General features: G+C 40.7%; 2 protein-coding genes across 2 annotated transcripts in view; both read left to right on the top strand.

The window, feature by feature from the left end:
• Window positions 1-100: 100 nt before the first annotated feature.
• On the top strand, window positions 101-9,212 carry fkbp1b (FKBP prolyl isomerase 1B). The gene is made up of 4 exons (XM_079643125.1): window positions 101-280; window positions 958-1,005; window positions 7,701-7,813; window positions 8,430-9,212. Exons 1-4 carry the CDS (start codon window positions 244-246, stop codon window positions 8,556-8,558), a joined length of 327 nt encoding a protein of 108 aa, XP_079499251.1. The 5' UTR covers window positions 101-243; the 3' UTR covers window positions 8,559-9,212.
• Window positions 9,213-9,509: 297 nt separating this feature from the next.
• mmut (methylmalonyl CoA mutase) overlaps window positions 9,510-13,397 on the top strand; it is a 44,913-nt gene continuing 41,025 nt past the window's right edge. Inside the window, exons 1-4 of the mRNA XM_079643103.1 lie at window positions 9,510-9,654; window positions 10,781-11,213; window positions 12,692-13,059; window positions 13,165-13,322. Of these exons, the coding sequence (XP_079499229.1) occupies window positions 10,817-11,213; window positions 12,692-13,059; window positions 13,165-13,322 (923 nt within the window). The 5' untranslated portion in view covers window positions 9,510-9,654; window positions 10,781-10,816. The remainder of the gene's footprint in view (window positions 9,655-10,780; window positions 11,214-12,691; window positions 13,060-13,164; window positions 13,323-13,397) is intronic.

Genomic DNA, 13,397 nt, shown 5'->3' with positions numbered 1-13,397 from the left:
ACCATGTGGCGCAACGCTGGAGACGACGTGCGTGGTGCAGACAGTCTGTTATCTTGACGCTGTCCGACAGAAAATATCTTTGCTGCCCCACACGGTTGGTTGAAGCTATGGGTCGGTAGTGTTGGGTGAATGCATGGTTCCCACCGATACACTCCGACTTGTAGCCGCAAAACGGATAACATTTGCTTCCATAACGGCGTTTAAGGTTTCATGGTTCGAGCACATTTTTGAAATAGTACAATCATGGGCGTGGACGTCGAGACAATATCTCCCGGTGATGGTAGGTTGATTTATCCGCTTGGCTGTGCTTTGATGCGGGGGTGGTGGTGGTCTTGGGGCTCTGTAGTTCGCCGTAATGTCTGGTTAAATGTCAACATGCTTTACATAAAATATGAAGTTTAATGTAAAAGCAGGAAAGATAATTAATATGTTAAAAATATTTAGCAAGATACTAACAGTAACGTAGTATTCGGATATAATTAGGGGTCTGTATACCCCATGTATTCACCATCTCTGACGCCTGCATGACTCCTTTCTATAATTCTCCATACTTGACGGTGCTGCTGTTAAACGAGTGAACTGTGATAAGTATAACCTGCAAGTAATGTAAGCTATCTGAGATTTGGCAGACAGGATAAAGGTTTGATCAGGTGCTAGACATGGAGGACTGTTCCGCAGTTATCTCTCTCTGTCAAACGCACTAATAACCCATTTAGAGGCTTTCGATTGCCCCCTAAAAAAAGAAGCCTCCAGTGTTAAGTTTCAAAATGACGATGGGACTAATAACAGATGCATATCTGACTTCAAATGTCTTCAAACACGAAGAGAGAATGGCATTCCTGCCAGGGACACTTCACCAGACTTAACCCAGTGATTGTTAATTTTAAAGATAAACCTGAAGTCTACTACGTGTACAGACAAACAATAACACATGTTTATTTTTCTTCTTTTTGACAGGAAGAACATTTCCAAAGAAGGGCCAGACATGTGTTGTTCATTACATAGGTAACCCTTTCTTTGCGCCTGTCGCCTTGTTGAGAAAATACATTTAATTGTGTGTGACTGTGTGTGTGTTTTAGACAAAACTTTTAGCAAAACACATCTAAGTTTGCAACCTACGTCTCACAGTGTACACATTCTACAAGACATGTATGCACCTGTGTGTCGCCTAAAGTTTCAAAGAAAGGTATGAGCAGACACCACACCCAGGAAACATTAGTTTATTTAGTTTTGTTTGAGAAATTCATGTCTCATTGTGTCAATACCATTTTAGAGACTGTTAAAACTTGCACAATGCATATAAAATAATCTAGTGCATACAAGCAGACACACATACACACAAACTTGAGATTACCCAACAGTAAGGTGGGGCAGTAAGATGCTGAGATACCTCGGAAATACATTTGGGTTATTCAATGCCTCGGGGTTGGCAGACCAGACAACTAGGTCAGACAGAAACTAAATAAAACCTCATTCACAGTCTTCAGTCTGTCTGTGTATCAGTGTTATTATGACATGGCTATAAAAATCACACTTCCTGGCATCGGCTCTATAGTATAGTCTAAGAATAACAGCTTTAATTGTGTGTAAGTATTGTTGTTTTCAATGTTTGTGCATTCGACTTTAGCCAATTCTTGCTACCCCTGAAGCTGGGGATTTTACTGCCTGTCAGACAAAATGGATTCATGTGTATTTCCTTATCGGATACCATTTGTTATTGGACCTGACTCTTTTTATAGTGTTGAGTTGAATAGACAGATATCCTCTTTGTTTGAATAGTGTGTGTCCGCCAACTGTGGATAGCAAATGTTGTGTTGACTATTGAGGACAGTGGAAAAAGTAACCAGATTTCCCTTTGGGCCTGATCTCTTCAGAGATAATGTGCAGCCTAGTCTAGACTCTTGTAACTGCTGATAGTCTATCACTGAACCTCAGCCCCTCCCTTTTCGTTGTACTTATTGTGGATCCTTTTTCTCTATTATCACAAACGCATCATACACTTTTTTTTTATTGTACTTCCTTCCTGAATGGAATAAAACTGGTAAAACTATCATGTCTGTTACCCAGACTTTTTCCTTTTTCCTTTTCGACTCACAGGATATGCCAATAACCTCTTAGTATCCTGCTAGTTGAAGGCATTTAAATGCATAGTTAAGCCAAAGCAAACACTTTGTCTATGGAACACAAAAGGCGCTATAAATATGTATCAGAAGGGGAAATGCGTTTACAGGTCATAGATTGAAAATAATGTACTAGTGAAATTAGTTTAAGAATGAGGTTTTGCTAGAGATAATTACAGAATTAACATTGTAATAACAAGTCATTTTAGACTGTATGCAACTGTAAGTAAGTCCCCAATCATTTGACAATGTTTTAAAGAGGTATTTCTCATTTATTTGAATTTCGTCAGAAAAAGTAAACCTACAACACAGATGAAAAAATATCTATTTAGGTAATCCCTTAATAATTGGTATTGTCAATCAGTGTTGTTAAATTATCATGCATTTGTAGAAAAGCTATACTAAACAGGATTTAGGATAACTCACTTTCAGCACTATAACCTGTAGTAGAGACAGACATGACCCCACATTTGTTTTACTTTAAAGTTCAAATAGAAGATCCTATAAAGCTAATAGAGGTTAGCTGTAGATCTGGGACATACGCCTGTCCAATCATCCAGCTGACTATTCGTGCAAAACCCCAGACTGCACCCTGCCTTCTTAGTTTTCCAGACAGCGGAGCTTAGAGGAACAGTAAAGGTAGGTACAGAGTGATTTCCCAATACATAATGGGATTAGAAACCACTCTGTGGCCAGCAATAAACATTAGGGAGACTCATTCTCACAGAGGCTCTCTTACACTCGCTCACTGCCATACCTTTTTGAACCACACTTTCACCTTTGGGATTTTCAACATGTAAATACACACATTGCAGAGACACAGATATGTGAGTGACTCCCCCCCACCTTTCAGCTATGGTGAGAGTTGCCCAAATTAGCGCTGAGTGCTCATTGCCGCAAAGCAGGTAAGGGCTTAGCTCGGACAAAAATAATTTGGAGAGCTGCTCCCTCTTTCACACACATTCTTGTTCCTGTCATGCCTGACTGACTGCCAGTCTGCAGCTCTGTCAGCGGTCAATCTTACAGCAGTGTTGCACAGACAAGTGTCTGGTGTGGGTCAAAAATGTGGCCGTAGACAAGTTTATCTGCTGTTTTATAGTATAACTGGCCTTGCTACCGATGTGTACATGTCTAGGAGAGGGGACAAGCTAATGGTTACTTAGCTGCCTGATACATGGACAGAATAAGGGGGCTGTTGGAGGCTGCGAGGTAGATTGGTCGTCGACCAATCGGAAGGTTGGTGGTTCTAATTCCAGCCTCTGCAGACAACAAGTCTATGTTTCCTTGGGCAAGATACTTTACCCTGAGTTGCTCCCAATGGCATGGTCAATGGTGTGTGAATGTCTGTCTATGCTATTCTCCCTGAGCATGTGGCGCCTTCTATGGCAGATGCCTCGGTATGAATGCGTGTGAATGAGTGAATGACTTATATATGTAAAAAGCAGGCTTGCAAAGACTAGAAAATGAGACATAAACACTGTCCATTTACCAGTTTCATTCATGGGTTTGAGTAGCTTTTAGGAGAGGCTTCTGTTCCCTTTTTTGCACCAGGCTTAGCCATCAATCCTGCCATCACAAGCTCATATCTCTAACTGCTGAAAAGTAATGGAAGCAGACCTGAAATCAGTCAATATGAAAAGAACTTCAGCAGCCTGTGGGTTTCCGTGATCGATGGAGTTTGGCTCTCGGCTACGATGATAAACAGCCTTGCCGCCCTGCACTGACAAGGCGCATTAGCCTTGGTAGCAGCAGGCTTACTGGATATAATGTCATGCCTAAATGTGGATGTTCTTCCTTACCATGTTTGAGCTCCAGACTTACCACGAAACGTGCTGAGACCTAACGGGCCTCGGTGTGTGAGAAATAGATGGACACTGAAACACGGGGTTGTATGTCAGGAGAAGCCAAACTCTCCTTCCAAGCAAGAATTCTGTCATGAAGTACCATGGGAAGTGTTCAATCCCAACATTGTCAAGTTAAGGCCCTGACACACCGAGCCGATTTCGGCCGTCGATAGATGTCTGGCCGTCGATGAGCGACGAACATGTTGAATTGGGAGGCTGTCAGCAACATAAATCACTCTGATTGGCTGTTCAGCTTAGCGAATCAGTACATGAGAAGCAAAACGGAAGTAAAGAAGGCACACACAGACGGCTATTATCTTTCTTTTAACAGTACCGCGCATGTTTTTGATTATAAGTCGTTATGTGAAACAGTCTGTGAAACAGTCTGTGATGGACAAGAGTGAAAATGGAACACACGCTATTTGTTGTTTGTATATATCACGCAGTCTGTCTTCCGGTTGCCTCTTTTGAATGACGAATACACACTACCGCCGCTTGCTGGTAAGGAGAGTTATTGCCATTCACGTGCTACTTGGCCGTCGACTGAAGTCTTTGCGATGTGAAACAGTGCGACTGTTTGGCCAAGATGCAGGAGACGTGAGGCGACACAACAATCGGGTCTGTCGGGACATGTTCTTTGGTGTCAGTTTGGTGTGTCAGGGCCTTTAAGGAAAGCAACAGAAGAGTTCATACAGCTTCTGAATGAAGACAGAATCAGCTTGAACTTTTGCTGAATTGTGGCTTCCAGGAGCCCTGGTGCAGGAACACCACGTCATTCTATATGAAGTTGCCTTTGTGTTTGACCCTTTAACAGCTTGTCTTACGATACAGGGGAGGCACAATGTCCCTTACAGAATAGATAGGCCAGGGATATGAGGAGAAATAGGACAGTGGTGTTATGGTGCATGAATAATTATCCAGCAAACCCTGCTGGTCCACAGAAGAACCAGGGCACCCTGTAGCTTGTTTAGAATGTACTCCTGTTAAACAGGACATTTTAATTTAACTGGGTTTAGTCTGTAATAGTCACACATGGTTATGTACACAGCTATGCGCACACAATTAAATTTAGGGCCCTGGAGGCACCTCTCAAAGTAGTATTCCACTCAAAATACTTGGCCCGTTCTTGGACTTGAACCAGTGACCCTCCGGTTGTTTACAATGATTACAGACTGACTGCCTTCATTAACATGTGCAATGATTGGTAAAGCAACTTTTAAACTCATAGAAGTTCCTAAGGATCTGTGCTGCAGCAGTGAATTTACTGTATATCGTCTTTTTGTCTGATTTTATATACACCAAATAACACATAAATCATCTGCCACTTGATATATGAATGAATCATGAACAAGATTGTAATCTTTTGGGCTTGCAGCTGTGAAACTAGAGACATTCAAGTTTGTTGCAGACAGATAGCTTTGCACGCATCTTATTTCATCCGCACTTGGGCCAAGGGGGGTTGTTTTGCTGGCAGGCGTCGTAGACTGGGGGTGAGACAGGATACAGTAAACTTGAGTAAAAATAACCCCACCCCTGTGTGCCACAGATTTGTGCAGGTCCAGCCGGAGCAACCAAGTGAAAGCCTTTCATGAAGAGAGAGTGTGGGAGTCAGCCGCAGGAAGGGAGGGGCTCTGCTTTATTTTTGCTGAGACCCCACCCATGCTAAACTGTCCAAATAGTGATAACGGAGCACTGATACAAATGGGGAACCCCTAATACATATGTATTCAATTGAGCTGCATGTGTAACTGCCGCAAAAACAATGTGTAGGGCTCTCCAAATGTGACATACCCTTTAAGTTGCATACAATACTACGCTTTAAAAAAGAATATATAGGTAGCCATATCTTACTAGTTGGCCATTATGGGTAGTTGCTGCAAAGTTCATAAACATAGGTTAGCTAGCTCACATGTCATACATTACAATGAGTCATGGGTTTTAGTTTTTTTATGAAAAGGGTGATATATTTGCTTAGGTTATTATATTTTGGTTCAAATTAATGTTTATTTTGAGACAAAACTAAAAACAATTGTTCAAATAATAATCCCCCCCACCCACCTGTTGAAGACCCATGCATTACACAATGGATTACCATTCTCCTGTGTATTTGTTTTCACATGAAAAAATTAGCAGGTGGTGTTTTCTCCTTTGTTGAGCTTCTCAAACTGGTTTAAGCCAGTTGCCACTGTGCTGCTGTAAACCCTGTTGCTGCCTCCTCCAATACAGTTGGAGTTTTCAACAGTAGCCACTCTTTTTAGTATATACATGGAGAAGATTTCACCAGTAGTGTTAAGATATCTCACTTTAACACCATCAGTTTCTAAGCAGACCCCCCAGCTAACCAGGATAATTAATTGTGCAACGGCTAGGTTGTAATTCCTCAGTGGCTTCCCAACTGTGAACATTGCCAATAAGGGTTTTCTTCCAAGTTGCATCGACCACTTCCAGAAACTGAACCTTCTTTTCTGCAGTTGATGAAAGATGGTTTTGCCTCTCTGCAACTCGGGTGCCCGAGCCCACCACACCGATGTCTAGGCTACCGTGTTTCTTGGAAATGATGGACCTATTAAGCTTAGGGGGAATGAAAGGGGAGAAGTAAAGTACATACTTTCATATAATGAGATGACTTCAGTTAACGCACAACATTAAATGCCAAGTATTCACACTTACTGAATTACGGCAGGGACAGATAAATCAAAGGACTATCCCAGAGCAAAATCTCCAAAACGCAAGTGGGTGATCTGGACAGTTTTTGCATGACGCCACTTTGACTCCGGTTGCGTGACTTGATTTAAATGTAATTAATTAGATTAGACTGTATTCCCCCAGGCAGTTACTGTAGGCATAATATAGGATGTTGCCAAACTATCATATATTTGTCTTTTTACATGTATGTAAAATGATTTTTTTTTTTGGTTCTTGGTGTATCACATATGTTGAAATATTGCTTCATGTGGGAACAGTGGAGTTTTATTTATTTTTCATTAATAATTAAATATGCCGTACTCGAACACTGTTTGCCTACAGTTGCTTGTTCCACCAAGATAGTTGTCCACAGAAATGAATAGACTGCCTTGTTGATGTGGTCAGTAAGTTCACTTGAGGTGTCAGTAAGACAGCCTTACTTCCATTTGCAGCTTGGATTCCCTCAAGGGAGAGTGGCTAAGGGGAGTCAACAGGGCATGTTAAAATGCCTGATGAAGTGGGGCCTGTGCCTTTAGCAGTGTGTAATGGCTCCAATGTTATTATCATGTCTGAACAAACGGTGGGGCAGTGCTCTGAAGTAGCGGAGTCCTGCACCACTCCGCCTTTCTTACCCTTTTCTCCCTGCAGTCTGAATACAGGCAAGCCATGGCCTAGTTAACTTTAAAAATAATCTGCTAAACCAGGCCAATGCTTCCTGATTCATATTCCCTTTGTCCATTTGCGTAATTGAAACAGACCCAAGATCCTGATAAGAAGCCCCGACAGAATAATTTCTCAGACCGGAGCCAGAGTCACTTTATTTCTTCAATCTTAAAATGCCTTTTCCAAAACATTAGCTACTGAGGAAAGGGCGTGCATTAATCTTGCATCCCACTGTGATAAGAAACGATAATGAATTAAAGTTAGGAACAGTACCATTAGTCATGAGAATATTTAACTATGCAGATGTGTGCTTTGTTTTGTTTATTTTGCATCAGATAAACAACATGCGTAGTTTCTTAACCGCATGCTTCACTTCTCTCTTTGGCAGGTATGCTGCAGAATGGGAAGAAGTTTGACTCTTCTCGAGACAGGAACAAGTCTTTTAAATTCAAGATTGGTCGGACTGAGGTCATAAAGGGCTGGGAGGAAGGAGTAGCACAGGTAAGAGCAGAAATTCAAATCCCACAAAAAACGAGTTATATTGTAAGGCTTTTACTTAGATCTGTGATGTTTAAAGGAATCATAACAACCAGTTTGTTACAGCACTTATTCTTTTCAAACCTGTATTGTTCTGTGAGAATAAAGAAAAGGAGACATCTGAGACGTGAGTGTCAATCTGCCATCCAGCATCATTTTAAAGTGATACTCCTCCCAAATCAAAAATGTGATACTACCTTTGACACCTAGCAAGTTTTCAAAGGTACTGCTTTGGTATCACTTTAAACTATCAAAGTTAATCCTTTTCTCAATGTCAGAGTTTCCTTGCATATTGTCATTCATTAGAGATGAAATGTCTAGTGAATTTTTTCAATTACTACTGCAAATGTTTCAAATGTTTGACGTAGGATTTTCCCTGAGGAACTGTTAAAACAAACAAATAAAGACAATGTTGGCTGTGCTCATTTTTCATCACAAGCAGATTTAATGTCACTGTTTGTTGAATAAGTTAACATGCTAAAAAACAAAAGAAGGCATGTGTGAGTAGGGCTTTAAAACAGCATCACAAAGTAATCAGCAGAATGCAGGGTAATTGTTCCCTTTTGTTTCTTATCATCAGATGAGCCTGGGCCAGAGGGCCAAAATCACCTGCACACCAGATATGGCTTATGGAACCACAGGCCACCCCGGGGTCATCCCACCGAACGCCACACTTATATTCGACGTGGAACTGCTCAAGCTGGAGTGATGCCCGAGGTTTAATACAAATTTGGAGCTTAATGAGGCTGCATTCGCCACAACCTGCTTCCACAGGGAGACCATACTCGGCTGCTGCCTCCCAAAATCCACTTACTCTTCTTTTAAATTTACAGTCTTCTTTAGTTCAATATTTATACGTTTTTACTTCTGCTTTGTTATTGCAATTCTGTCATAATAGATAGAACATTCTAAGCATGCAAGACTTTTACACACACACCACAGCCACAGGTAGGTTTTTGTTTGTTAGTCCGATATGCTATTTTGTTTCATTTCAATTTCAAGTTGTACATTTCGTTGAACCCATGAAGAAATCAGTCATCTGATTAAAAAGCACTACTTTGCAATCAAAACATATACTGCCTTACAGTTTAATCAACAGAGGATAATAATGTTGAAAATAAATACCTTCTGCTCTGTATCTTAACTGGGCATTATATACCACTGTCTGCATTGCCACTTTGATAAAGGTTTGTCCTGCTGAAAGCTCTGAATGATGCTATGTGTAGTATATTTGATATCCCTCATAAACATTGACTGCAACCATACCCTATCCAACACTTTACAGAACTCTATGAGATCCGTTGCTAATATGACAATTTACCGACCAACTCTTGAATAAAAATGGCATGTATTGTGTTGAGAAGTATTTGTCCTGTGTGTGATTTATGAGCGAGTGATGATAAAAACATTGAATAAATGAATAAAAAAAGTTTGACTGAGGCTGCTGCAGCAACATTGCCACCTAATGCCAGATTTTATGAAAATGTACCAGTAAATCACAGTCTGAGTTGTTTATAGTGCTAATAATGAAGTATATTCTGTGAATGATAGTAGTATCTAAACACATCAACATTATAAAATATAAAACAATACATTGGTTGCAATATACTTCAAACAGCTGACATTGCTTATCTCTACGACATAAAACTATCTTGGATGTATTATTTACTTCCGGTGTCGCAGTTCAAAGTTGTCAGATAGAACGTAGCACCCCATTGGCTGACTGGCTGTTAATCTTGTTAAACTCCATTGGATAGACGAACACACGTCTTAGGTCTTTCTGAAAAAGCACAACAGACGACAAGGTCAGCAAATGCTCTTAACATATGTAAAAATGTGTGCTAATAAATATAGTTACGTGCTTAAAAAATGTCTTATGTGAGCGGAAATCCATTTGGTTCCATAGATGAATGCTACTAGTTCAAGCTAACATCCATGCTCATGTTGTGCGCAGCAGTGCAGGTGTAGCTTACTTAACGTTATGTCAGCAATAACTTTGCAAGTTGTGCCTTTGTACTAGTCATTTAAATATGTGTTATATTATTGCATAGAGATTTATTCATCCTTTGACTTTTTGACATCTGTAAAATATGATGTCATAGTTAGGCTAGTTGACAATGCTAAACTAGTAAATGTGTTAGCTTTCAAATGATACAACAATGTCCTCTTTCAAGTGTCGATATCACGTTTATACATGCCTTACCATGTACTACATAAAAGTGACTGAGAAGAAAAGCAGTAAAGGTAACTTCTGTGTTAGAGTATGCTATGTTAATGTTTAACCTCAGTCTATATAAGTTTCCACCAAAACAATAAGCCACTGCGAGTCAGTATAGAGATGCCACTCAATTGATTGAAATGGAAGGGTTTCCACCCTAAGCTATTACCTCTAGTCTTATTGTACAGACTCACAAGCAGCAGTTACCCTTAAAATCGCACAAAGATATCGTGATTGTCACGTCATGCCTTTGGACCACAGTGGGATAACTTGAATGTACTGTTTGAAGGTTGTGTGCTCCTAAAATAGATATTCACATACTGTATCACTTGAAGTTCCCTAAAAAGCATTATTTATTGTTTTATTTGATACATTATAAAACTTATTATTATTATTATTATTATTATTATTATTAAGACAAAACAACTGTTAAAAACATTATCACTGTAATATGATGGTGCAGGGTTTATTATAACCATGCTGCAGTTGTAGAGCAAACACATTTGCCCTATAACCCAGAAAATATCATATTTTGGAGCCAAGCAACATTACAATGTTACAGTTGTAAATGATTTGTAACACTATCACCATAGAAGCTGCAATAGGATGCATTTATAAGTCAATGTGTGTTGGCATCACTTACTCAAGCCCCAAACCGTGCAACCTCTACAAGTGTTTTCACCTTCATATCGGTTCCTCTTTGTCTTTTTCAGGTGTTCCATGTGCATCTAATTGTGTCCACAGTAAGCATGCTGACTGCACAGAGAGCCTGTGCAGCGATGGCTGCCCGGCGCCTGGTTAGAGCTTCAGTCTCCTCAGCACACACACGCACCTCTCTGATCCACACTTCCCGACCGCGCCAGGACCAGGATGAGCTGCATGCTGAATGGGCCAGTCTGGCTAAGAAACAGCTGAAGGGGAAGAACCCGGAGGACCTTATGTGGCGCACGCCTGAGGGGCTCAACATCAAGCCTGTGTACACCAAAGCAGACTCAACTGACAGGCCAGATGAATTGCCAGGAGTTTTCCCCTACACTAGGGGGCCCTATCCTACAATGTACACCTCCAGACCTTGGACTATCAGGCAGTATGCTGGATTTAGCACAGTGGAAGAGAGCAACAAGTTTTATAGAGATAACATTAAAGGTAAGTGTGTCGCCTTGAACTTTTTTTATCCTTTATTGGCAGTATTAGTCTTCTGTCAATGAATGCACAATTGTGGACATCATGTTCCTGTAACACATTTGGACTCAACATATGAAGCTGTTACATGTTCCTAGGACCTTGCTGTTTATTTATTCATTGAGTTGTTAGGTGATACACAAACACCAATTGAAGAAGATGTAAAGCATAAAACGACATGCAGATTTTTACGTATGGGTGTGTGCAGAAACTGCTTGAGGAGATTTAATCTTCTAGAGGGTCGTCAAGGGTCAACCATATAACACATTTTATATTTAAATCTACACTCATTAATATACACTGGAAAATAACCCAAAGGGAAAGTAGAGGTCATTTTTTGCTGGTTCATCCTTTACGGCCCGTCCACACAGCGCGGGAGGGGCGGAAACTCGACCAACAACCAATCACATGAATCTCCCCCACCGGACACACAAGCACGCGGTTTGATTGGCTAAAGATTGTACTGGCATATGATTCGATTGGCTAACGCTTTCGCCGAAGCTTCAAAAGTTGAACATTGCTCAACTTTTGCAGCGAGCAGCGCTTTTGAAGCTACGCTTCGCTCCCACAATGCAGTTCGGCAAAGCGTGACGTCACCCCATTCAAAGTGAATGGGCAGAAGCGTTGAAGCTTCAACGCACGCCGCTGTGTGGACGGGCCATTAGTCTTGTGTAGGAGGGGGCACTCAAGATTTGACTTTTAGAGCGCAAAAGCCAAACAATGGAGAACAAAGAGTAATTAGGAATGGATTTTAAAACTGAATACCTTAAATCCTCCCACCACTATTTTGAGCAGGGTTTGAAAGTCAGTTCATTCCTCACCATTTCTACCGGCCAGTAGTTTGTTATTGTCTGCCAATCATGAAATCTTTGTAGAACACTTAAAAAACGAGCCACTGGTGCCAAACAGTAAAAATATGGCATAATGTTACCTTAATCCCTTTTAATTAAGTAATTGCTTTCTTCAAATAGACCCTCTGTTTCACATGTGCTAATTTCCTTCCCTTTTTTGCTGTCTTGATGTTTTCTCACTGAGCTCCATTCTATGACTCGTTGTTTTTCTGTATCTCCATTTCCCTATAGACCCTAATTAGGGCTGCTCAATTCATCATATATTTTAATCGCGAATACGATTATGGCTTGCAACGATTACAAAAACAACGTAATCTAAATAAAACGATTATTTTTTTATGATTATTATTACTTTATTTTTTTTATTTTTTTGGGGGTTTTCAGTTGAATTATACTTAAAGTTCAGGGTAATCAACTGTTAAAAACCTACTGTTCAAACGTTTTTTCTCCAATAAATGGATGTTTTCAAAGTCAATGAATAATCGCATTTAATAATTGCAATTGCAATTATTGACCCAAATAATCGAGATTATGATTTTTGCCATAATCAAGCAGCCCTAACCCTAATCAACTTCTGCTCTTTTATTTCAGCTGGTCAGCAGGGTCTTTCTGTGGCATTTGACCTCCCGACGCACCGCGGCTATGACTCGGACAACCCACGAGTCCACGGAGATGTTGGCATGGCCGGAGTTGCTATAGACACAGTGGAAGACATGAAGATGCTCTTTGATGGAATTCCACTGGACAAGATGTCTGTTTCAATGACAATGAATGGAGCCGTTATACCTGTGTTGGCGATGTTTATTGTGACCGGAGAGGAGCAAGGCGTGTCCAAAGCAAAACTTACTGGCACGATTCAAAATGATATTTTGAAGGAGTTTATGGTACGCAACACCTATATTTTCCCCCCAGAGCCTTCCATGCATGCCATCGCAGACATCTTCGCTTACACATCCGAGGTAGGTACAATTTAAGAAGTGTTACTTATGTACTTGGGTAATCTGCTTGTCAGGTGGTCATCATATTGGGAGTTTAACTGATTTCAATGACTTAAATGTTCTCAGAACATGCCCAAGTTCAACTCCATATCCATCAGTGGCTACCATCTTCAAGAAGCTGGAGCTGACGCCATCCTGGAAGTAGCCTACACCATCGCTAACGGCCTGGAGTACTGCCGCACTGGTCTGAAAGCGGGCCTAACCATCGATGAGTTCGCCCCCAGGTACACCAATATTTACTTTACTTTTAGATTTTCTTTAAAAAAGCACAAGGGATGCATATGTGCCAACCGGACAAA

Source organism: Notothenia rossii, assembly GCF_949606895.1.
Source record: "Notothenia rossii genome assembly, chromosome: 8".
NCBI classification, from domain to species: Eukaryota; Metazoa; Chordata; class Actinopteri; order Perciformes; family Nototheniidae; genus Notothenia; species Notothenia rossii.
This window is presented reverse-complemented; position numbering and strand designations above follow the sequence as displayed.